The 27,505-nt window shown below is 40.8% G+C and overlaps 1 protein-coding gene across 1 annotated transcript in view; it reads right to left on the reverse strand.

The window, feature by feature from the left end:
• Positions 1 to 210: 210 nt before the first annotated feature.
• LOC145392215 (uncharacterized) overlaps positions 211 to 27,505 on the reverse strand; it is a 103,453-nt gene continuing 76,158 nt past the window's right edge. Inside the window, exons 2-12 of the mRNA XM_080266667.1 lie at positions 18,193 to 18,366; positions 17,192 to 17,465; positions 15,195 to 15,342; positions 14,645 to 15,041; positions 9,548 to 10,288; positions 8,036 to 8,205; positions 7,026 to 7,184; positions 5,873 to 5,944; positions 3,963 to 4,132; positions 2,661 to 3,026; positions 211 to 1,537 (exon numbers count right to left, since the gene is read on the reverse strand). Of these exons, the coding sequence (XP_080122793.1) occupies positions 1,446 to 1,537; positions 2,661 to 3,026; positions 3,963 to 4,132; positions 5,873 to 5,944; positions 7,026 to 7,184; positions 8,036 to 8,205; positions 9,548 to 10,288; positions 14,645 to 15,041; positions 15,195 to 15,342; positions 17,192 to 17,465; positions 18,193 to 18,366 (2,763 nt within the window). The 3' untranslated portion in view covers positions 211 to 1,445. The remainder of the gene's footprint in view (positions 1,538 to 2,660; positions 3,027 to 3,962; positions 4,133 to 5,872; positions 5,945 to 7,025; positions 7,185 to 8,035; positions 8,206 to 9,547; positions 10,289 to 14,644; positions 15,042 to 15,194; positions 15,343 to 17,191; positions 17,466 to 18,192; positions 18,367 to 27,505) is intronic.

Raw genomic sequence — 27,505 nt, forward strand, 5'->3', positions numbered from 1 at the left:
TCCCCTTGAATATAAGAGGCCTTTCCTAAGGTGTATAATTTCACCTGGACAGAGCAGGCATAAATAAAAACAAAAATAACATCACCTGGATTTACAGAATTCAATGTTCACGATAAGTTATTTAAATGAAACCAATATAAGTAAGGGTCCTGATACTTTTCCATGAAACCAAAAGTTCAGATTACTGAGTTACATTTAGTATTTTTGCATCCTAAAAAGACCCTATTGTTGATTTCTATCAATCAAGATGAAAGGACTACCAGAAATTTCAATTATCCTAGCTCTACTTCAGTGTAAGGGGCTTGTGATAAAGCCTAATCAGACTCCTTATGAGTAAGAGTCTCTTTAATTAATCACTGCCAAGGCGACACCAGTATACAGGACTGCCAAGTATTAGGAAAAACTCTTGAGATTAGTGTGGCAACTTGCCTTTTGTACGATGTGCAAACTTGCCACAATAAAACTAAAGTATTATCAACAAAAACAAGACAACAAAACTATACACTGTGTCCCTCTCACAACACTAGTAGCTGGTGAATTGTGGCAAAACAAAAAATAAAAACTGAAGACTGCACAACTCAATTCACTTCATGACATTCATGGGAAAATAAAAGCCAATGAGAGACACAGGAGTTCATGTAGTGAAGAATTATCCTGATTGAAAAAAAAAAAAATCACACTGCAACTTATAACACTTCAGATTAACTTCAAGTCTCTGATCTGTGAGACAATAAGTTCACATCTGCATGCAGCAAACAAAACGAATTGTTTCTGTACACTTGAGAAATGTTGAGCCTGTAGCTAGCCAAGTTTTCAATAGATCCTTAGCCCCTTCACTCTGAGAACACTTTTTTTTTTTTTTTTTTTAATTCATGTTACCTCCAAACAATTTTACAAAGGTCTAGAGATTATATATGCAGGAGGGGTAAAATAAAGCCTCCAATTTACCTCTTCAATATGAGATCTTCACTATTCTTCATCATCAGTTTGGTAGCAAAAATAAAACAAAAAATACATTAACAGAGTAAAGGGGCTAAACACTGCACTGCCATGACTGCTGAATAATTAGTATGAGATCTAGTGTATCAACGACAACTCATCATTTTCCCACGTGGAGATTTCACTGTGGCACACTGAAAGCACAAATTATTCTTTCTGCTAAATTCATAATTTTGTTTCCTAGAACAGCAGTTCAGAAGGATCTGTACTCAGCATGTCTGAAATACTTCACCCGTTACTTGAAACACAAGTATTTGCATTGTGTCACTGTTAATACTTTTATGTACGTAGTTGACTCTGAGTTTTGTGTTGCTTGAATGACTGACCCAGAGTTTCCCTGGTTGACTCATAACTTCACTGACTGACTCAGAACTTCCCCAGCTGATTAACAGCTTCATGACCAGTTGAGTCAGGTCATGGTTGACTCAAAAGATCTACAGACTGACTCAGAGCTTCATGACAGGCTGGCTGAGGGCAACCTCCGCCAGGGCAGCCAAACCCATGCTGGTCAGCACACTTTGTTCCACCACACTCGTATCTGTAAGATCATGAAATAGTGTGAGTTGATTTGTAAACTGAATGTTCAGATACTAGTTTCTAATATTATGTTGTATGTGCATACAAACATACACAATGGAAAGGAAAACAGCTGGCAACAGCTGTGATGAGGAAATTTGGGAAGAAAATCAACTGAGATTGATAGCAAAATGTAAACAAAATTCCTGGTATTTTAAAATGACGAAAGTAGGTGGGGGCGCTCACCATCCACTCACTCGATGTAGTGCTGCTCACGGGTGTCTGCCCTTTCCTCTCCTCTCTCCATTCCTTCCTTCCTCTTTTGTCTTTCTTTCCTTCATTCTTTCCTCTTGCTTCTGCCTATGGGTGACTCTACACTGAGTGACAAGCCTAATGGTTTCCTGTACACCAGGAAACCATTTACTACACTCGGTGGTAACCATATAAACAAATTAGGCGCCTGGTGGTTTACTGGGTAATTACAGCGCTCCAATCGGATTGAGCCAATGAAGGTTTATATCCAAGGGGTGGTTGGGGTTATTGCTCATGTAATGCCACTCAGGGATAAGTGAGGCTGGTCACTCTCATCTTTAAGTGTCAGGACCAAATTGCCTCGCCCTGGGCTTCTACGCTCCTCATGGGGCAGCGTAGAATTGGATGATGGATGAATTAAAATGACGAAAGGCAATAACAGCTATATATCTATATATACATCTATATCTATCTATCTGTCTATATATACGGTATATATATACTAATTACTGTAATAAGGCTAAGAGGTAGGAGTAACACAGACAATTAGGGCAGTGGGCAGGTGAGAATTAGTGATCTTAACTGACTAATTTAACTGGTGATAGTGACTGACAGAAAACCAGCATTAAATGTTGCCTGTACTGACATTCTATTCTGCTACTAATGACACAATAATTAACTGAAAAATTGCCTACTGAAGCTCCATGGCTACTTATAAAGCTGGTTTACTTGTTTGCCCCACGTTCCAGGACCAGTAACAAGAGAAAAGTTGATAATCTGGAATGTCTCATAATGTGGACTTACTGTTTCAGTAAAGGAGTAACAGCACTAAAAATATAACTAAATCATCAACAACTAAAAAGTCTCGCACATTTGAAAACAAATAAACAAACCTCTGCGTGCATTGACTGGGTCATGCCTTGTGATCGTCTGTTTGCGTGCCTTCCTCTTCTGTGATCCAATAAGTGGACCCCCCTCCCCTCCTCCCCCAGGGCCACCTCCACCTTCTCCACTTGGGCTGAGCTGGGAGGAGGAGGAGGAGGAAGGGGTTGGAGAGGAGGTGGTCTCTCCGTCCGACGAGTTCCCTCCATTAATACTACTGGTGACTCCTGTTCGAGGAGTGGTGGGAGTGGCAGGGGTTGGTGAGGTGGGCGGTGAGGTGGAGGTGGAAGTGGGAGGGGCAGCAGGGGTATCTGATGTGGAGTCGGCTTGAGCAGACACTCGACTGCTGCTGCTCACAACACTAACGCTTGTAGCCTCTGCCAAAATGCAAAAACTTTACCTGCTTAACTGCCAGTCCATAATAACTCATTGTCTGACTGTAAAACCTCTATTACTACATTTAAGACAGTACTATTGCTGTCTGCTGTCATCATTACCATTATCATCTTTATCCTAAACTGCACTAATAAATGGTCATCCTAATCCTACTTTTTACTTATAAATGGATGGGGTAGGGCTTACAAATCTGTACACAAAAACATAAAAGTAGCGCAGCTATAAGTGAAGTGCCTCATGAATTAGTCTACACAAGTTATCATCAATCATTCAGTTCTTCAGTATGAGTAATTCTGGTTCCAACTCAGAGACAAGCCATCCAAATTTGTATATTTTCCTAAACTGTGCTTCACAATATCTGTTACAGTAACTTCACCAAAAATCATGTTAATGCTGTTGCTGTGACCCCTGCCTCATCTGAATGTGAACCTGAAGCTACCCTTCTGCATTCCACCATCCTCCTTTCAGGGAAGAGAGACATAAAGAGTTGAGGGGCATCATTATTATTAACCAGTGGTTCTGTATCAAAATCAGAGAAACTGGTACCCAACATCAAAATAAAATAACATCATTACACCTAAGTCCATTCATGTTACTTACTTTTCACAATACTATATGCATTTTTTTTTTTTAATACTGTTTCACCAGCTAGAATAACTTTCTCAAGTAACTGATACACCCTATAGACTTGTAATGCAGTTCCTAACACCAAAAAACACTTACTGAACTCATGCACCTCACTCTCATAATACAATATAACCTCAACAAAGATCTCAGGGGGCAGTCAACTGAAGTGACCAGTTTCCTACAGTCTACTGGGTTAAAATGAGATGAACCTGAGACTAAACTACAACAACAACACATTATTATTTTCTCGTTTTAACCCAAATATAAAAGTATCATGTGGTTTTACTCACGTGAGGATGTGGAGGTAAGAGGTGTGACTGTATGGGAATTGGGGACAGGAGTGGCAGCGACAGGAGTGGATGAGGCTGATGATGTACGTTTCCGTTCCTTCTTTCGCCGAGTGAACTCATCCAGGCTGAGTGATGGTAGTGCTTCAATCCGAGCTTCTAGGTTGAAATCACTGGAAAGATTGAAATTTATTCCTAAAATCTTTTTCTTATTAAGTGTACAGGAAGAGCAGTATAATCACTTCACCATAAAAAGCATGTACCTTATCATCATCATCAACTCCAGACTCCCACCTTAGAATCCCCAAACAGAGAATGGCCATGACAGAAGTGCCTCCTCGCTACTTTATCTTCCCACATCTTTCTCACTCTCTCAAACACCCCTCTTCCTCTTCCTACTCTTTCTTCAACAGACTGTAACTTCAGAGATAAGAGACTGAATAAGGAGGCTGCCAGAGATCAAGCAGTGTGCAGAGCTGCCATTAGGTGACCAAGACCAACACATGCAAGTATGTTGAAGCCTTCATAAATGATATATATATATATGGGGTGCTCACCATCCACTCACTCGATGTAGTGCTGCTCTTGGGTGGCTGCATTTCCTCACTTCCTTCCTTCTTTCTTTCCTCCTTATGTACTTCTTTCTTTCTTTCTTTCCTCTTCCTTCTGTCTACCGGTAACTCTACACTGAGTGACAAGCCAAATGGTTTCCTGCATTCCAGAAAACCATTTACTATGCTGGGTGGTAATCATTAACCAAATTATGGTGACTGGTGGTTTAGTGGGTAATTAAGGCACTCCAACCAGACTAAGCCTGTGTCAGCTCATATCCAAGGGGTGGTTGGGGTTTACTGTTCACGTACTGCCACTCAGGGATAAATGAGGCTGGTCGTTCTCATATGTCACGACCCACTTGCCTAGCCACAGGCTCCTACACTCATCATGGAGCAACACAAGATTAGATGGTGTATGTATGTATGTATTTATATGCAGATAAGTGTATGGGACTGGAATGTATTGGTGTTGTTATGAAGGGTAGATTGAGATAGTTTGGTCATTTTGAGAGGATGGAAGAGAAGAACTGGGTGCAGAAGGTTGGTTGTGTGAACAGTAAGGGTGGCACTGTGAAGCAGACCAAAAGTGACCTGGGACAGTCACAGAATGTGGCCTCAGGCATAAGGGACTAAATAAGGAGGCTGCTAGAGATCAAGCAGCATGCTGAACTGCTTTTAGGTCACCAAGGCCTATGCATGGTATGCAAGCATGTTGGAGCCTTTATAAACAATATGATATGATATTTTAATAAGTTTTGCTAAATTATCCCTTAATACACTTATGCTAGTGTGCTTTGTAAGAGTTTTTACTCACTTGTGAAGAAATAAGGCCGGCAAAACGAGTTACTTGAAAGACAAGGGATGTATATATGGTTATGACCCAATGGAGAGAGAGAGAGAGAGAGAGAGAAACATAAACAGCCTGCAGAGAATGGTCAATAGTACAAGGTACTGTATATGCTGTAAACCTGGGATGCTCCCCTTGCCACTACCAAGTAGTTAAAGAAGTTATCACTGTTCAAATGGATGATGCAGGGAACACTCTGGCTATCTAAATTTTGTCAAAACATAAATTCCTGATCTTCCACAAGACCCATCCAAATGTTATGAAAACACCTCTGCTAATACAATTACACCAGTCCTGAATGAAACAGCCCTTGTATGTAGTCAATAAAGATAGTAGTTATTAGCGTTATAATGGTGACATTTGAAGGTTTATGACACACTGGAGGACCTGAGTCTCTGGAAAATGGACTCCAGCTCAGGGTGAGTACTGTGCTGATGGGAATCATTAACCAACTTACAGTACAAAAATAAGTCCATTCAATCTTAAAACACTTCAACAGAGGGTATACTTACTCGGGGTGTAGCCGCCTAAGTTGCCTGCGTCCTCTCCTTCCCCCCTCTTCTGATCTCCGGCTGCTGCTGTCCCTGGCAACCATCATAACACTCATTATCACCTTCACTCTCTGTCTATTCAACATTTCCATGAGACAGTCAGCCCTTACTTAAAATGTAGGTGTCTAAGTGAAATGCTAATGCAAGTGAAATGAAACAACTTTATGTGAGACGTGCTTCTGGTTCGTGACTCATAGGTTAAACTAATCTGGCTTAAAAAAATAATAATAATAATAAAAAATAATTAAATAAGTAAAGCATAAGTAACTCTACATGAACAACAGGTGTTAAACCATTAGCATCTGCAATTTAATTATGGTAAAACTATTAGAAAAAATAACTTAAATTAAGGACTAAGTATACTGCACAGATCTCACTGTGTTTACTGGTACACCTGTTTTCACTATTTTTCCAGTGGACAATTTTGCCAGGATATATCCAGTTCTGAAAATTCTAAGTAAAAGTAACCAGATACAGTATTTAGTGGTTGATGGGGGGCGCTCACCATCCACTCACTCGATGTAGTGTTGCTCTCAGGTGCCTGCCCTTTCCTTTCTTACTTCTTTCCATCCTTCCTCTTCTGTCTTTCTTTCCTTTATTCTTTCCTCTTCCTTCTGTCTAAGGGTGACTCTACACGGACAAGTCAGATGGTTTCCTGTACACCAGGAAACCATTTACTATGCTCGGTGGTAACCATATAACCATATTATGGCACCTGGTGATTCAGCGGGCAATTAAGAGGCTCCAATCGGATCGAGCCGGTGCAGGTTTATATCCAAGGTGTGGTTGGGGTTTACTGCTCACGTAATGCTACTTAGGGATGAGTGAGGCTGGTCACTCTCATCTTAAACGTCAGGACCAACTAGCCTAGCCCCAGGCTCCTATGCTTGTCATGATGCAATGTAGGACTGGATGATGAATGGATGGTACAATCAACGCCCACTTAATACCGAGACAGTATTGTATTACTGTAAGATTTTAAGTGTAATACAGCATACTCGTGATATGGTGCATGCAAACTCAGTATATAACCAGGTCAAATCTCCCACCTTACTTTTTATCTGAATGGATAACACAAACAAGAGGTTGCAATACACACACATTCTTTACTCACCCACTCTCTCCCTCTGGTGGCTTGGAGTGAAGAGTTTCCTCCTCTTCAATGGTCTCCTCCTCATTTTCTTCCTCTTCTTCCTCTTCTTGGTTAGAGGGTGGAGGATTGTCCTCCTCCTCTTCCCTCTCTGGACCCCCTCCTCCCTCTGATTCCTCCAACCTGAAAGAAGCATAAAATTTAGTTAACTCTATGAGTTATGAAAAATCAAACTTTAAACTGATAATATAATGATGCACATTATGAGGAAAACATTTAAAATAAATGAGAAAAAAAAATTTTAATCTAGAATTTACACTCACATCACACTGCTAGGAATTTGAAATTTATCGTTATGAAGGTGGTACTGTATAAACACTGATAGAAAAGCTACAGTTAGAGGCATTAATCTAACAGAAAATTATACAGTAATCCCTAAATTATCTGGACCATCCATTATCCGGCTGCTGTGATCTGGCTGTTCAAAATCATTATTCACATTTTTGCATTTTATCCGGACAAAATGCTTCCATCCGGGTGATAATTAAAGCTGAACAAGCATTTTCGCCCAACCGGGCCATTGGTGATTGCCTGCCTGTGGATGATGAGTCTGGTTGACCATAATTATTTATTGGCTGTGGTTTATAGGTCTGCCTGACCATTGAAAGTAGTGTAAAACACCAGGAATAAGTGTTGTACAATGTAGTGTAGTGGCATTTTACAATGGCTTTCAAAGTTAGGGTATGTACAAAGGGGGGCTGGGGAGAAGTCCACTATCTGGACAGAGCCACTATCCAGACATGCCTTTAGCTCTATTATGTTGGATAATTGAGGGGTTATTGTACACGTGAAAAGGATAGGCATATCTCACACAACTCTGCCAGTGGTTGCATCGCATCCCACAATTTTCAGTCCAGAAAAACTCTAGTTGGTAAATTCTATTACAGAAAATAATTATCAGTGAGTGGCTTATACTGAAAGTACAAAAAACAAGATTTACTGTAGAAACTGACAGCCTGGCCATCACATCTCACCTTGTGTTGCGAGAGCGTGCCCTACGTGGGGCTGGCAGCACACCCTCAGAGATCAACTCCTCATATATTTTGCCCTTGCAGGCACGTGGGGCTCTGGACCGCCCTCCAGCTGCCCCGGCACCTCCTCGCCCACTAGCCCGCCCTGTACGTCCCACACCACCTTCTCGTCTCTAAGGAAAAATCAAAATGAGAGGGAGGAATTGTGTGTAGTTCAGAATTAAGTAATAATACCTTATTCTATACGGTACAGTGGGTTCTTGCAACGTCATTTTTGTTAACGTTCTTTCTCCTTAAGTCCACCAATAATAAATGAAAAATTGCCTATCAAAGTTCCACTGTTACTGTTAAAGCTGATTTGTCAACTTCTACTAAGCTACAGTACCTGTACAAGTTGTACAGCATGGAAAATGTTGTGATATTTTGGCATACATCCCTGACTTATAATGAACATTGGTAGCATTACCCTAATTGGGGTGTAGGGACTGGAAGTTAGACTCCTGCACTCCAGTATACTTAACCCTTTCAGTATAGTGGCATCTTCTGTAGTTTATTCTTGCTACCACCTGACAATCTTATTCAGCTTGGGAGAGTCTTTTGGATGGAAAGGTTTAGATACACCTTTCACTAAGTCCTTGGTGCACCACGGTACAGTGGGCTCACACAGTACACATGATCACAGTGCGCGAGTCGCATAGTACATGAGTGACCAAAAATTATAACCATAAAACTTTGCATGCACAAGTTTAGCCGACAATACGCGAGGCAGAAGCAAGGAATGGCCACTATTTTCCCTGACTCCGCAACCCCCCTCCCCACACAACACGCCCATCGTGATTTAGAGGCTCGTGAGGAAGGTGCTCAAGGGGAGTCTACAGTGAGATCTCACCAGTAATGACTTCGACAATAATGTTTTCTGCAATAACTCAGCAATAACGGTATGGTAGGTTAGAATAAATACCCAGTTTCTATAATAACGTTTGAATTCACCTGAATAACGGTTATTTCACAAATGCTAAGTTGTTATACTGAAAATGTGTCCATAACAAAATAAGGAGTGAAACAGACAAACAAGAAGAGATGAAGGAAATTGCCGAAAATGTGAGCAGTAGCGGGGAGCAGATGGAGGACCCTCCCCTCACCACCTCCCCTGACTTGCCCACTGCCGTCCCCTCCACCTCCACTGCCCCACCTGACTCACCAGCTGCATCCCCCTCGACCTCCACAGCCCCACCTGACTCACCTGCTCCACATGGCATACCGGCAAACCCTACCATCTTTCTTCCCTGCTGTAGTTACCCCTTCAAGCAATTTATCCTCTAAACATTGCCACTGTTCACCACACTACCTAAACATTTAAAGGTACAGTACTCACAGTCTCTACCTATTCAGCCTCACTCTGTGGCTGGGAACACGTTTTATTCTAATAATATTCACATCACAGAAAAGCTAAACGTAAACTTTTTACTTTGCATCATACAGTAGTTTTTCATTAGGCATTTAAACAGTACTTACCTTTTTAGGTGAGACTTCCCCATCTTCCAATCCATCCTCTTTCTGTCTCTTCCGAGGCCGTGAATTTTGCATAGAAACTCCATTCGTATTGGTACTACTGACTGTGTCCCTCCCGCCCCCCTCCCCAACTTCACACTCTCCTTCCTCCCCTTGTTTGGCATCTGTTGCACCATTTGATGAACTCACTGTTTTATTTTCAGTTTGAGGTGGACCTTTGCCCTCGTCCCTCTGCATTTTCTCTTTCTTTTCTTTTTCATCATCATATGCTCGGTCAATCACCAAGTCAATGGCTTTAGACACTAATAAACTCACATCATACATCCCATTTATTCTCTTATCAATAGCTTTGTGAAATGCAGGCTTTTCCATCTCATTATTATTATTGTTCAGGTTTTCTGGCCTAAAGAAGCGAGGGAAGTCTGAACGGTTTTCCCCACCAGCACTGTTGTGGTTTGGAGCACCACACATTTTGTCCACTATATTGTTGATCAGCTGTTGTTGGGATGCACACAGGGTTGTTGTCTCTGTGGTTAAATTAAGAGGCTGATCCTCCCGCGAAGGGGAACGAGGGTAGAGGAGGGGGTGTGTTGGTGGTGCAGGGCCATGAGGAGTGTCAGGGGGAACACAACCATTAGGAGGCCGGAGACGCTGTGGTCCCTCAGCTCCCTCTACTTCACAATCAGGCCTCGGTCGACCCGGCCACCCACTACCCAGGCTACCACGCTCCTCATTTGGGTTCTTCTGTAAAAGATTATTGAATTATAATACATTATACTATGTTCTCCAAATTAAGAAATAATATCTTTAATATGAAAAAAATTACAGAATTCTTACATCTGATGCAAGCGTTATATCTTGAAAACAAATTACTAAATAAAATTCAATTGCCTTAAAGCTAATGTAAATAAAATAAAATGATGTTTTATTCAGAGCAACACAGAAGGGTAAATCATGAAATGGAAATACAAAAAACTTTACTGATAATTTGTAAATGTAAATGTGATTGTAACAGTCCATATAGGTCCACTGGAAGACAGGACCTTCTCCTCAAAGGGAGTTGTACCTAGAATTAACCCTTTTCCCATGCAGGTGATGCACCAACGGGGAAGAGGTGTCTGTAGTGACGGGATGCTGGTGGATAGTGAAAGCCTAGTCATTGCTGGAGGTATTACATTAGTGGCTACAATTGTTTTATGAGCTGCTGACATAAGATTCAATGAAGGATGGGTAGGTTTCTATTACTAACATATACCCCTTAACAAACAGGTGCAAAAATCTTAACACTTACAATAAACAAGCCTCTGTTCCACAGACAGCACATCTGCTAGCTTACTCCCTCAACTTTCGGCATATTACCTTTGAGAAATGTTGAATCTTTCAGAGAAATATGATTTAACATTGCTAAAACTATTGGACTCGAATTGGTGGCCCTGACATCTAGCATTTGTGTTGCAAGCAGTCTCAGACTTAGGAATTATTACACCTGGGGCTTTCTTTCTGCTCTAATTCATGTCCCTAATGAGAATAGGAACTATGTCTGGATCTTCCCACCCTAGGCAAACATTGGATATTAGCAGGCGATGACAATTTTTAAAACCAAGTTATTGCCAATATAATAAGACTGAATCCTCTAAATGTGGAGTGTCACTGCCATCAAGTGTCTTGGTGTTGTACTTACCATGTAAGAAGACAGATAACAAATGAGTGTAACTGGATTGAAAATTGTGAGGAGCACTAAATGGAGCAACTGGTGGTAAATGTGTAAGCCTGAATGAGTGAAGGTCACAAAAGGACAATACTGAGCTACAAAACCAACATTCAACAGTAAAATAAGGACAGTGGATGTGCACTAGTCATGAGGAAGAGGACCTGTTATGAAATACCATTGGCATGAGTGTGGAGATTTATGGAAGAATACAGATAGTCTAATCTAATCTAAAAATGATGCTATGATTCCTCTTAAGGAATCCTCATATTGGGAATGGTCAGGGTACAGCTGATGCTTTCTATATACTGGAAGCAACACCAAGAGCCAAAATAAACTAATTACTTCCCAACAGTTACTGGAAGCTCTAGGGAATAATGAAATTTGAGATATGTTATAAGATTTGTAACACTACAAGTACAGTATAAGTGTCTCAGCTTGGACTCTGACTTTATTTAGTCACTCAGAAGAAGGATCACAGAGTGAATACTTGTGGCTGAATGTGTTCTGCCTAAGAGTGATGCATATGTGGCTGGTTACCAAGCTTATAGGCAAATTTCACTTTCATGGTAGTACCTCCCACGGTTGATGGTAGCCACCATCTACAACCTACAGGTAAGAATAAATTCAGATATTTAAGCAATTTGGAGTGGAAATGCCTGGAGTACAACCAACATCTTGGGTTATATTTTCATATGCTTAGAAAACTCGTTAGTACCTCTTCCTCTGTTATTTACTTTGTACACTCAGTCCATGACTAACACACGGTTGAGTAACATGCTTTTGTTCTAACACGCTCAGGATATTGTGAGAGGTCATAATCAATGAACATGTTTGCTAATAAGGAAAAAATTACTTTCATCCATGTGTTCTCCTAAGCTAATGTCCAGTTCCACATTTTTCGTTTGATTTTGCATTTCCCAACACACTTTGGACCGACTGAATTTGCGGCTATCAGTCTTTCTCATATCTCAGTGAGTTCTACCCCACACTCATATATTTTATAATTTGGGGGGCAAAATGGAACAAAAATGTTTGCTAATCGGAAAAAAAATGCTCTTTCATTGATGTGTTCTCATAAGTTAACATTCAGTTGCACATTATTCGTTCGATATCACGCTTCCCAACACATTTTGAACCGACTAAGCATTCCGCTACCAGTCCTTTCTTGCGTCTCACCAAATTCTATCCCACACTCATGGGGTTTTGCAATTTTAGGGGACAAAACCCACACCCACGAGGGTTTTGGAAGTTTACGGGACGAAATGGAACAAAAATGTTTGCTAATCAGAAAAAATTACTCTTTCATCTCTATGCTCTCGGAAGTTAGAGTTCCGTTCCACATTCTTTGTTCAACTTCGCACTTCCAAACACATTTTGGACTGACAAAGCATACAACTATCAGTACTTTCCCATATCTCATAGAGTTTTATCCCACACTCATATAAGTTTCGCAATTTTAGAGGACGAAATGGAATGAAAATGTTTGCTAACCAGAAAAAAATTACTGTACTCATCTATGTGTTCTTGTAAGTTAGTGTTCAGTTCCACATTCTTTGTTCGATTTCACTCTGCACATTTCAGACTGACTGAGCACACGGCTATCAGTCCTTTCTTACGTCTCACTGAGTTCTACCCGCACTGTGCAACAAGGTCTTTTTTCTGTGTTTGAGTGTAAAACAAGGACAATAACTCTTAGTCATGCCGAGTGATCAACCCAAGCCACTAAGAACGCAGCACACCTTCACATATGCCCAGAATTATGAGATAACTGGGAAAGAGGCAGGCAGAAATGGCAAAAATGCATGGCATAAATGAATGCACCATCGGAATAATATGGAAGGACCGGGAGAGGATAGAGAAGATTGTGCGTGGGAAACCTGGTGATACAAACCTGGCGGCAGTAAAAGTTCATCATGTTGTCTTGAAGCTGACTGAGAGGCTCAGAGGGTGTTATGTGGTGCTCAAGAGAAAGAACAACGTCCCTACCAAAGGCCATGTGATACGAGAGAAGGCGAAACTTTATGACAACAACATTGGGGGAGGGCGGTGGGGGGAGAACGCCGGGGATCTACGAACCAACACATGGGTATCCAGGTTAACTTTTGTTTTTGTTAATGCTATTTTAATACAATTCACATTCTTAATTACAGTTGTTACAGTATATCTTTTTCAGTGCTTTACCTGATGGTGGATATAAGCAGGGGGTAATTTATGTAGGGCAGGGTGGTAACAAGGGGTAAAAGTGAGAGTTTTGGAAAGTGGCCAGAACACATCACACCGTTATACATACAAATATATTGTTTGAGTGATGCGGGTTTGAGTAGCACAGTCCTTGTCCATTCCCTGTTGTCTGCATTACTCAATGACTGAGTGTATATTGCTCCATAATATTTTCTTGATGTTTCTGTATTTTTAATAGGGAAGGAAGGCATATAATAATACACCTGAAAATGTTTCTGTGTTATGTGTAAAACGTATAAAATTGTGAGGACACGGTGTAAAAAGCCTCTCAAGCCCACAAAAATGTGGTCCCCAGTATCATCATCAGTGTTCTATCACTAAAAGAAAGAAGTTAATATAAAAGTGAAGAAAACAACTGCTAGATCACCTCAACTATGTTTATCTTACATGTGCTTCAAATCTTCATTCAATTGTGAATAGTTAGTTTTTACAAGCAGTTTCTTTTTGTTTTGATAGATTAATACCCCCCTTTGCTGAAGTGCCAGAGTGCACCCTAACATAACACTAGTGTTAAGCACGATACGTTATGATCTGATCACAGGGAATGCAAGAGGGAGTTATAACAAAATAGATTTACAGCACCATGGACAAGAAACACACTTTCATAAGAGCACCTACACATAGGCACTAGACAAGCTACCGTGAGGGAGAGAAGGGCATAGTAGCAGGTGAGGGGAGCTGGGAGTGAAGGTGCTAACATTCTTTTCCTCCCTCTGTAACTTGTAAAACTGAAGCAACCCATCATTTGTGTGTAGAGGGGACACAACAGTTTCTCTGTTTCATGTACTCACTACAACTGTAGTGTGAATCAGTTGGTAAGAAGCATATCACAAATAATGGAGAAAAGAGGATGAGGAGTAAACTACATACAATACATAAATGAGGACTGGGATGGGAAGAGGAACTGCAGTGTGAATAAGCAAGTAAGAAGCATATTACAAATATAACAAGAGAAAAGAGGGTGAAGAGTAAACTAAATACAGTACACAGAAGAGGACAGGGATGGGAAGAGGACCTTCAGCTGAATCAAGGCAGGAAATGAATGGTGAGTATTTTGTTGCCACCCCATCTCAGTGAGGTAATGCACAAAAATACCAGGTATGACATCAGAAATAAAAACACAATGAAGAAGTTAGTTGTGGCATTACCTGAGCTGTATCAGGGGCTGCCCTACTCCTGTCTGACCCTGGTGGTGGTTGTGGTGGCAGCTGTGGTGGAGGCTGAGGAGGTGATGAGTTCTGGGAATTCAGGAGATTTTCATGGAGGTAACGCTTTTTTGGCGGTTTAGGCGGGGTCATGGCGGGTGGAGGATCAATTGATGCAGAGCCACCTGCCACCTCACTTGATGTGGCAGGCTTGGGGCCGTTACAAGTGGTGGTAGTTAGTGGCAGAGGGGCAAGGCGCTGCAGGGAGCCTCCCCACGATGGCAGACTGCTGGCAGCCGTATTTGTACTCATGGAGGTGGCAGCCGCAGCATTAGTGGTGGCAATGGTGGCTGTGGCAGGCACTAAAAGAGAGCCACCACCAAGGGAAGAGGAACTAGTACTGAAGGAACCAGTTGGGGAGGAGGGACCTGGGACAGGAGTGTATGAGGAGGTGGTGGCAGGGGTGTAAGTAGGTGGTGGAGTGTATGTGGTGAGTGGGATATAGGTGGTGGTGGTGGTGGGTGAGGTGTAGGTCGTGGTGGGAGGGGTATACGTGGCAGTGGCTGCTGGTGTGTAAGACGTGGTGACTGGGGTATACGAGGCAGTGGTGAGGCTGGTGGTGGCGGGAGACCCCACACTGCTGCTGCTGCTGCTGGCGGCTGGTGACAACAGTGTGCTCAGCCCACCCATCTGTGCCTCATCTAGAATTAATGAAAATAATAATGCATGTGCTCCTCACCTACAATAAAGAAAACAATGAAACATTAGTGCCTCAACTAGAAAGTAAGAAAACATTAATGTATAACTGCCTCATTTAGAAAAAAACAACAACAACAATACGGTAATGCAATTCCTAATATCAAAAGGCATCACCTGGACTGCCATATCTTTCAATTATCCTAATCAATGGAGAGTGAGAGACTGATGAGGAGAGTGTATGTGAGTGAGGTGGAGGAGGAAAGAGGGAGGGGGAGGCCAAGGATGAGATGGAGGGATGGAGTGAAGAGGTATATGAGAGAGGGGGGTGTGAGCTGGGAGTAGGGCAGTGAAATGGTGGGGGACAAAACGACGTGGAGGCGATTTGTTTGTGGCCACCCCATATGGGATTAAGGCGTCTGGCAAATGACAGATAGAGAATTAAAAGCACCATTTAAATTACTACTGACTTTCAATAAGTACATATGTATATGAGGGAGGGGGGGGTGAGTTGGGGGGAGGGGAGTCAAATGGTGGGTGACAGAGTGACTTGGAGGCGTTTTGTCTGCGGCCACCCTTTGCGGGATTAGGGCGTCGGGCTATAGATAGATAGATAGATAGATAGACATATGTTGCCTACAGTCAAGTTACCTGAACTCATGTTCCTGTTTTAAATATTTCTTTTGCAATTAAGTCCCTAGCAAAGTACAAAAATGCTGCCTTTATTAAAGTTCTACTGCTCCCTACAAAGCTATTCTACACATTACCCCAAAATGCAGTATCCATTGTAGGAAAGAGTTTAAGATATTTTGGAATGCCTCCCAGACATATAACAAGGACTTACTGCAATGTAGTTTGGCTACATTTTAGAGTGGTTTGAATAATTTAAATGGAAGAATTTTATTAGCCTATGGAAATACTTAAACCCACTTTCCATATGTGGGTACAGTACAATTCTTCCACTAATGCAATTCCTATTATTAAAAAGAAACAGAGCACCTACAATGATGTAACTTTAAACTAACTTTACCAATCAAAACCTCTCTATAGATTACCTTTTTAACCCCCTCCACCCTGAGGAAATTTTTTTATTTTTTGGTTTGTTCTTACTACCTCCAATAGTTTTATTCAGCTCAGGATACAACCTCTCACACAAAAGGAGCTAACGAGAGCTACAACTAATACTTCCAGTTCAGAAAGTCTTTCCTATGGAGAATTAAAACGTCTGGAGATAGCCAGAATGAACTATGGTATAAATCAAATGCCTGGACTGAAATGGTTAATTATCTTCAACCTACAATGCTATACAACCTTCCACTGACGTGAATGGATGGTTTAAATGTGAAACACTGGCTGAGCACAAACTAAATTAAAATCAACCAAATAATCATCCAAAAACATTATTCTCCTTTGGCACTTCATCCATCCGAGGCATTTTTTAGCTTGTTACTGCTACTTTCAGAAAACTATACTTAGCTTATAGAGATCCATTCAAACTGGAGGGCTTATATACAGCCTTGATTAGCCCTTAGAAATGGTATATTCTTCACAAACCGAATAAAACTGTGAGTGGTGGGAAGAAATGTATAAAAAGTCCAAAGAGTGATAAGGTTAAAAACTATGAATACTGATGGAATTAGCATGCATGGTTAATGAATGCTGGGAGAAACACCCACTTATATATGACAAATTTCAAGTAACATTTCAGTATATTAACTCCTTCAACATGGTGACTTTTTACAAATTAATTCTTGCTATCTCTAGGTAATTTTATTTCAATGAACCTGTCAACACCGAACTAAGCACTAAACCACTGAACTTGTCAAAACCAAACTCAACTTGATCTCAACTCACCAGCCAGCTTGCCAAATGTGATAGCCCCGTCTGTGGTGGGTAGCGCATTGCAGCGGGGAACTTTCTGGTTAGAGGGGCGAGCAGGGGGCGGGCGAGGAGGTTGGGCAGGAATCTTGTACCACTTGAAGTCTGGGTTGGCGCGCAGGAAGGCCTCCTTGTACTGGCGGGCGAGGTCGGTGTATGAGGTCTTGTGGTGTGGAGGCAGGTCAGCCCACCACTCTCCCAGAATCTTGGTCACTTGACGGTTCTCCAAGTGAGGGTATTTTTCTCGCACCTGTAAGAATGGTAAGTGTTAACCTTGAGGCAAATGCTCTAAACTTGTACGGATGACATAACACAGTAATATAAGCTGACTAATGAAGCATGGTTATGGCTGCAGGTATGTGTGGATGAAGGAAAAAGTACTTCACTGTATGTGTCATGTACACTACTGCACTAAAACAGCAATGTACCACTAAATCATCATCTGACAAAACAAACTTCTACATATGACTTTGCTACTATAATTACAGCTGACAGCAGTTTTATGGCTTCCATTTTGACAATAAAAGGCAACATTACACTCCATTATCCATGAACAAATTGCACACTTTCAATACTATAAAAATATTAAGAAGCTAACAGAACTTCGAGAAAACTAAACAAAATACCTTTATATTATTTTTTTAAAATCATGCAGAGCTGCAGCATTTCAAAGCTGCCACGGCAAATGTTGTGGCAAAACAGTTCCAAATTGGATTAGTGTAACAAGGAATCCCGTGTTAATGCAGCAGTATCATATATGTGAAGAAGGTTTGGCCCAGCTCTTATAAAGTACAAATTCTAATTTTATCTTTAAAGCAATCTGTCACTCTGCTTAATAAGGATTCAGGGATCTAAGGCAGATTTTATACAGTCGAGTTTTCATGAAGAACAGAAAACTACAAACTGACCACAAACATTCATTTTGCAACCTAATGATTCAGTGTTTTCCATATGTTTGCAAGGGGGGTGAGTTGCACCTGTGCTCTGTGTCTCTTGCAGAATATGAGGAAGGCATTCATGGGTCGACGGGCGGGGTGTTGTGGGGCATCGTCGGGTGGAGGCGGGGCATCTTCTTGGGGTGCTGATCCTGACCCACCTTCCTCACCCTCACCTTCGCCCTCTCCCTCACTCTCACACCCCGCTACCCGCTCCTGCAAATGGAGAAATAATGAAGTGTTGCATTATCATTGGCTGAGAGGTTATATGTTAATTCAATAACAAACAGGCCATGAATGGAAAAAAATACATACAGTATGCTGGGTAAGAATATATAAAATGGATACAATACGCTAAAGTTAATCATTTCTAACTTGAAGATAATCTATAGAAAACCAATGTATACAACTCGGACACGTCAAAAGAATGAACTCAGCCAGGTGACCAGTTGTAAAACACTGACACTGTATATCATATCCTATATACATCAGACTTTCTCATGTTTCAATCTTGATCGATGGAAACGTAACATGCTTTTACAAAAATTAATTTACAGTATATATATATATATATATATATATATATATATATGTATACATATGAGATGGAGGGATGGGGTGGAGAGGTATATGAGAGAGGGGGGTGTGAGTTGGGAGCGGGGCAGTGAAATGGTGGGGGACAGGGCGACGTGGAGGCGATTTGTTTGTGGCCACCCCGAACGGGATTGAGGCGTCTGGCAACAGATAGATTGATAGAATATATATATATATATATATATATATATATATATACCGGGATACTGTATGTATATATATATATATATATATATATATATATATATATATATATATATATATATATATCTATCTATCTGTTGCCAGACGCCTTAATCCCATAAGGGGTGGCCACAAACAAATCGCCTCCATGTAGCCATGTCCCCCACCATTTCACTGCCCTGCTACCAGTTCACACACCCCATTTCTCATATACCTCTCCACTCCATCCCTCCATCTCATCCTTGGCCTCCCCCTCCCTCTCCCCCTCATTCACATACACTCTCCTCGTCAGCCTCTCGCTCTCCATCCTCTCCACGTGGCCAAACCACCTCAGTGTGTTTCTCCTAACGCTTCCTATCACATCCACATCCACACCACAATGCTCCTTCACTTCCTCATTTGTCAGTCTGCTCTCCATGTGACTCCACATGCTCCTCTCAAACAACTCATTTCCAATGCTGTCATTCTTGTGTCCCTCCAACAAGGTCATATATATATATAGGTATATGTATATATATATATACAGTATATATCTATTCCTCTGTAGGAGCCCATGGAATAATGTTTAAATCCTGCGTTATGATGACATCATTTTGCAGTTTGTTCTTGCAGCTACCAGCTTATAAGTAGGTTAGATGAGCCCATTTCAATGAAGTGGTTCATGAGGAACACAACTAACCTCTCTAGCTTAAAAGGCATATCTTATGCTAAATAAAGTTACCTGGGGACTGCAAAAATACAATAGGTTCGATTTATAGGCAACTTTTTTCATTTTACATTAGGTGCACTATACATCACAGAAAAAGTTTGCTTATTTCCTTTCACTGTTATCTAAAAGCTGAGCTGCCAAGTTTCCCCCTGCTTATTTACCAGCTAAGTAAAAATGTACAATATGATATTCTAGAGCAAACCCCTAAATTGGAATGTGGACTGCCTGTATAATTAGGTAGTAACCAGAGTGAAGGGTTTGAGTCTTACTTCACACCATACATTTTCCATCAGAAACTAACAAAGGGCAGTCTCGCATAGCAACCCCCATTCCAGAAAACCAGCTTGGGCTCATCTTGTAAAACAGCAAATGAACTCTCGACCCCAATAAAGCACAGTTTTCTTGGTGTGGGCACTGAGGAACCGCATTTGGATGTACAAGGTGTGAAATTCAAATTGAGATGATAAAACCCTCTCACCCTCCTCTTCCTCCACCTTTTTCCTTTTCCTCTTCCTTCCTTTTAATCCCTTCTTTTCCTTTTCCTCCTCTTAATTCCCCCATTTTCTTTTTTCTCCTCTATTCTAAACCCCTTCAACCCAGGAACATGAGTTTAGTCTTATTCTTGCTGGTCCAATATGATCTTTGAGCCAGGCAGACAAAGTCAATGGTCATTATTTTTGTACGAAATGAATCTGTGTCTGTCTGTCTGTGTCAAAAACTCAAATCTCAGAAAGTACGGATTGAAGAAGGAGCCAGCTAGACAAAGTCAATGGTCATTATTTTTTTACGAAATGTATGTGTGTGTGTCCATCTGTGTCGAAAACTCAAATATCAGAAAGTATTGATTGTAGAAGGAAAAGTTATTAATAAAAGTTGTTTAGAGTCACAACCTGAGTTCACATGTTGCTCAACCAGCATTGGGAGTCATCCAGGACGAATACATAATGGTCAAGTTTTCATCTAACAGTATTATTACAGTCTACCTGGCTCACAGACAATGGGGAGTCTTTTATTCAGTTAGAAGTCCTAAGCAGAAAAAAAAAAATGACATCTCACCCCTGCAGTAAAAAAAAAAAATAAAAATAAAAATAAAAATACTCTAAGCTGAATACCTGTATAATCATCAACAGATATCAACTATATATATATATATATATATATATATATATATATATATATATATATATATATATATATATATATATATATATCATGGGGTTGAAGAGTTTACAAATTACTTCATATTACATTCTGACAAAGAACTCTTGCCATGACTGACCTGGCCTGACCTGACCTGACCTCTGCAATATGTGTGCATGGCTGGAAGATGTGGAAAAGATGGATGAATTTACAGATACTGTAGATGTGTGAAAGATAACTGTGAGGAGGAATGGCTTCAATGAGTGGATGGATGGCTGCATGAATGGATGGAGGGGAGGTTGGATGAAATGGATGAAAGGGTAGATGACTGAAATGGGTGGATGGTTGGATGGCTGAGATGGCTTGATGGGTGGATGGTTGAAATGGATGGATTGATGGTAAAGATGGGAGGATGGCTGAAATGAATGCAAAGATAATGAGAAACAGGTTAGTAGATGGGTGGATAGATAATAAGAGATCAATGAATGGACAGACGGGTGGATGGTTTAAATGGATGGATGCATCGATACATGGACAGGTTGACAAATGGGTGAAAGGAGAAGAATGGATGGACAGATGGGTTGGATGGGTGGAGGATGGGGAGGTAGATGAATGGTGAATAATGGATAGATGGCAGACAGTTGGATGGGTGAAAACAGAAGGAAGGCTGAATAACCGATAAGAAAAAAATGGATGAAAGCATGGATAAGAGGGACTGAGGGATGAATGGATAAGCAAATCCATGGATGATGATAGGGACTGAAAGATATATGCATGATTGGAAATAAGGGTGGATGGAAAATTGATGGAAGCCAAGATTATGAGGATAGATGGACAGATAGGTGGAAAGATGACTGGTTGGCTGGCTGGCTGGATGAGGAGAGGGTGAATGAAATCAGCTGAGATGAGTGGATAAATAGATGCACAGAAGTGGAAAACGTCAAGACAAAAACAGGGAGTTGAGTGGCTGGATAGAGGGGGGGCTGAGATAGATATATAAATGAAATTGATGGAAGAGTGACCTGCTGTATTGAATGAAAATGAATAACTAACACTTAATACCACTGAATAAGAAACGAATACAAGAGAATGAAAAGGTGCAATATACAAAATACTGTACTGTACATCACACACACACACAAAAAGACTCTTCCTATGACATTCATGGTCCAATATTCCATGGTGTCACCTAGAAAACGTCCCATACCGTCAACAGGGTGGATGAGTGATGCAGATGCTTGAATAAATGAAGGGATGGACAGAATGAGGAAAGAATAATGAAGAAAAGGATGAGTGAGTGAAAATAAAGAATAATCCAATAATAGATGGTCATGACATAGGAAATGACGGAAGATTTGAGGGACCGATTGATAATTAAGGCTATTAATGCATAACTGAGTCTCACACCGACTGACAATTATTTCCCTGACGAAAACGATGACATACTACAAAGACTGTGCAAAGTGACGAAAGTGACTAATTATACACACCACATCAGAATCACTGCGCAGGAACACCATTACACACTGTGCAATAACAATACAAAATTTATTATACAACAGAAAATAATCAGAACTTATGTAAAAATGAAAAATGTAAAACTTCATATATATATATATATTCGTGCACGAGTGGGCCAGGTTCGCGCCCCACCAGGGTAATAAATTTCGGGAGTGTTCACCCGGCCACGTACTACATTGGCGGACACAAGGGGTGCTGTGGTTGAACCAGTGTCGCTTACTGTAAAGTATGCTTGCACCCAGTCGGCTTGCGCGGGCCGATTACACTTGGTTCACAGACTATACACACATCCAAAGCCACTCCAACACTACACTTATAAGCATTTCTCACCCTACATACAATCTCTACCAGACAGCCTAAGCCACTTGGTAGAGATACATTGGCTGTATCGTCCCGACTTCGGTCGCGATAGGCCGGTCCTGCAGTGGATACGCAAATGGCTGATAATGATATATATATATATATATAGATATATATATATCTATATATATATATATATATATATATATATATATTTAAAGTAACGCTTAAAATGAAACATTCTGAAAGCGTGCAGAGGTCTGACGTCATAATCTTACGTCACTCGTCATGCGAAAACTCAACGTTGCATCATTGGAGGCTGTGAGGATGTGTGGTCTGTGGGTGGTAGTGGCAGTGGTAGGGTGTGGATGTTGGGGTTGGTTGTAATGGTTATGGCAACTTGCTGGGAAGAGAATGAAGTGTGTTATGATTTAATATTGCAGAAGACGTCTGTTGCATCTTATTCTCGGTACCATCGTACTACTGAATTCAGCATACGGGAGATCTCTTGTAGCGAAGAGGTCAGAATGTCTCGCATGACTTTTAATTCTTGCTACTGTCTGACGATTTTACTCATGGGTAGCTTCGTAGTGAATGAACTGCGAAACCTGACAAAGCTAGCCAGAGGGAAATTTCGTTTTTTTGTTTTTTTGTTTTTTTTTTTTCCTTCTACTTCTTGCGGTTTGAAATGGTTGTAGCAGTGGTCTTGGCTGAGGACAATAGTTTGCGGTTCGAAATGCTTGTAGTTCTGGTAGTGCCTTGTTTGTGGGTGGTTGAGACTGTGGCTGTAGCGGCAAAAAGAGAAAGTTGTAACAGTGGTTGATCAATCTGGTAGGAGAAGGCTGTAACAGTGATGGATTCGTTTGACATGTGGTTGCAATCATGGTTTCAGCGTGCGGGCTGTGAATGTAAAGGCTGTGGTTAAAAGAAAAAAAAAAAAACTAATAATAAGAGTCTGGTAGTGGTTGTAGTTAATCATGGCTTCTGGTTGTAGCCTGTGCATGTTGAGGTTGTGTTGTAACAGAAAGAGGGAAGGTTGTAATACTGGCAGTGGTTAGAACGCTATTTCTGGTGGTGGTGAATGATCGGTGGTTACAAATGTGAGACTCAGTTATGGTTGTGCTTGTGGTGGCTGTTACTCATTAGGGCAGTGTTTTAGTCGCAGTGCTATGGGCAGTAAAACAAAAGTGCACTGTCCTATAGTAGTAGTAGTAGTGGTGGTGGTAGTAGTAGTAGTTGATGTTGTTAACCGGTGGAATGGTAAGTTCTGGATAAGTGGTACTGCAGGCATAACTTCAACCTCTTCAATCCTGTGGCGTCTAACAGTTTATTCCTGCTGGTGCCAGGCGACATTACTAATCTTCGGGACACAATACACTGAAGGGTTTCGATACATCCATCACTAACCCCTTCACTACTAAACGCCCCTCGTATGTTGTATATAATATGAAAGAACAACCTGCAGTCTTCCATCCTTTTGCCTCTTCCTTGCGTACAAAAGTGGCAGTATTATAAACGGCTATGATGACGTGGCAGTAGTTACGGTCAATTTAACTGGCGTCAGTAGTGGTGGTGATATCAGTCTTACATAGCGTAGATGCAATGTAGAAGGGATTAAATGGGGAAAGAATAACTTAAAGAGATGGTGCACGGTGAGGATGGGAGGAACGAAGGAAGGACGAAGGATGAAACGGGAGGGGAGGAGTGGATGGGTGGAGGAAGGAAGAAGGATGAGAGGGGAGGGAAGAAGTGGATAGGTGGGGGAAGGAAGAAGGATGGGGGAGAGTGGATGGCTGTAGGATGAAAGGAAGGAAGGGTGTAGGAAGGAAAGGAAGGAAGGATGATGAATGACAGGGGAGGGAAAAAGTGGAAGGGTGGAGGAAATAAGAGAGAAATGGAGGAAAAAACCACAGTAAAAAATTAGGAAAGAAGGGATGTATGAAAGGAAGAAAAGGAGGGAGTAGAAGGGTGTGGGAAGGGGAGGGAGTTGAGTGCAAGGGTGGAGGAGGGAGTAAGTGAGGAGGGAGGGAGGGAGGGGTGGAGGAAAGTTGTGGGGGTGAGGGAGAGGGAGGAGGAGGGGAGTGGAACGCGGTCACTAACGGGACGGTGAACCCTCAAGCCCTACCACACTACCACAATCCCTACCACAATTTCACAACTATCACAACCAAAATCCCTAGCAAATAAATCTCTTACCACCACAGCTATCACATTTTTTCAGAACTAAGCCAAAATCCACCACATACCAAACACAACCCCTATCACACCACCACAATCGCTATCACTCTCCCACAAGCCCTATCACACTACGGCAATCTCTACCACAGCTGCCAATGTTTCAAAAGAACCAATTGAAATTCTTTGCCACTTCAATCCAAGGGCGCATTTTTCCACTTTTTTTTTTTCATGCTGCTACCAGACGACATGACCAGGATAAGAGAGCACCCAGGCAGTGAAGAGGTTAACGAAGGCTACATCAAACTCTTCCAATTCGAAAAATCTAAATAAAACTGATAAGGGTATAAAATGCGAAAATGTCATCACACTGAAGAGCTAAAACTGCCAAACCCTAACACAATAACAAAAAAATCACACTCTGCCTTCACTATCACAATCCCAGTCACAATAGCCACCACAATTTCACAACCAAATCAAGAGCTTCTAATCCCCACCACAACCCATCAAAACTATCTACTACTACAACAATAACAACAAAACACTTCTATACTTTAAAAGGGTTATAACAAAAAAGTATTTCCTAAACAACAACCCTCCCAATGAAGTACAACATTGCTTCATCATAATCACCACCCATCAACGTCACCACAAATCACAGATCAACGACAACTCTATAACTACCACAATACCTGCAATACCACTATCGTTACAATATATCCACGATTTGTATCCAGAATGACATCAGTTGCAACTAATATACAGTATTAACAAGTTACCACCACAACCATCTAAGCTTACAGTACCATTACTCTCACAATTATCGTCTCCGTTACAACCAAAACTATTCCAATCATCATTATTAAATTTTATTTCACACCTGTAAAATGCTAACTGCATTAACAATTTTACCATATTCTGATAACTAACTTCTCTGTTGTCAAGAAAATCTTTCTTATCATAGCTATTACTTATATTACTTTTCTTACTGCCAGGGAAAACTTGTCCCACCATACCTATTACACTATACAGTATTTCACTCATAATCTTAACTACAAGAACGTATCCAAAATCCTCACAAAAAATAACTTATATACTACACACAAACGGCATTTATTTTCAGTAAAAATAAATGTATGTGACGTTAACAAAAAATCAAATGGGCGCCGAAACAGAACAACCTTATAAGAGAAAAAAAATCTTATATTTATACTTGCGAAATTGTCAGATTGTAGCTGTGAATCAGAAAAAAAAAAAAAAAAAAATCACTCGTCCATTCGTCAGGGCCCTGTATTGGTCTCCAGGTTAGTGGTGTTGCGGGGAAATAAATGGACAATATTTGGAAGCCTGCGGTTAACTTAAGAGTTCCAATAATATGAGATGCAAAATTACACCAGAGACTACAGCCAAAGTTTTCTGACAACACCAAGAGGTTATTTAATCGCATGCGGTTAGACGACTCCCTAGCATCTCATAGCGATTAACATCCTTTCAAGTAAACTGTCTTCATATGGATGTTTGAATTTATATAAGACAACAAAATATGAACGTGTGATAAGTAGAAATAAATGGAAGGCGTACCAAGGAGTCCACGATGACAAAGAACGATTACAATGGGGGAAACAGGCTGCATCTACGGTATCTAGGTGTGCTGTGGGCTAGGAAAAAATTTAGAGGGAATCTATCTCACGTGTAGTCTATGGGCATATATCTAATTCTTTTTTCATCCTTTCAAGAATACCACTGATATCCACCGTGCTATAAAAAAAAAAAAGAAAAAAAAGAAAAAAGAAAACGGGGTGTGAGGAGGAAAACGAGTACACTACACTGGAAGATACAGACAACACGCCTGCGTATTGTTATCTGTGGAAGCAGGTCTAAAGTCCCCAAGTGTATTTTGTTCCACTCTAGGAATTCTACCGTTCCCTTCTTCTTATTTTTTTTTTTTTTTTCTGCCAGAGACCTTTATTGTTTTGGAAAGTCCCCTACTGGCTAAAGGATTAAACAAGGCTATATCACCCCTAACCTAATAAATCTTTCATATGCCGAATAAAAACGCCAATAAAAGCTTGAACAATATAAAAGGCATCTGAATGAGAAGGTCAATCTTTTGCTATCCAGTATCCACACACGCACACACACACACTGCAGAATTTGATGTATTGATGCGTTTTGTGACGATCTGAAAAAAATTAAAACTGGGATCTACGTGCAGACGGACTGACACCAAAATCTAATAAATAATAACTATACAGCGCCATACGGCCATGAGAACGAGTAGATGTCCACGTAACGGATGTATATAATAATCAGTTACACTATTTCCCAACAATATTATCCAGACGGTACGTGAAATTTGCGGTGACATGAGGAAAGTTTTGGCGGGCAATTTATAGACGAGAAAAGTGACTCGTACGACAAGATACGTGACGAGTTTTTTCTTTCCCTTTTTTACGGTCAATATAAAAGTCATACACACTTTCATGTAGTACAAGTTTTTGATTATTACGCGTACTCTTTTATTTATTTATTTTTTGAGAACTGTGACAAGTTAATCTTTAAGTTATACAATATTAACCTTAAACACGCTTACGTAACAACCTACAAAGAGTGACGTATACATTTTTTACACAATCGCAGCATTATGGTGGTTAATAAGCTTGAAATTGGGATCAAGCTCATGCTACCTTGAAGTACTCAACTTCCGTAACTGAGCTAGGATTTCTACAATGT

Source organism: Coenobita brevimanus, chromosome 21 (genome assembly GCF_032717465.1).
Source record: "Coenobita brevimanus isolate Jiangsu-jjx chromosome 21, ASM3271746v2, whole genome shotgun sequence".
NCBI classification, from domain to species: domain Eukaryota; kingdom Metazoa; phylum Arthropoda; class Malacostraca; order Decapoda; family Coenobitidae; genus Coenobita; species Coenobita brevimanus.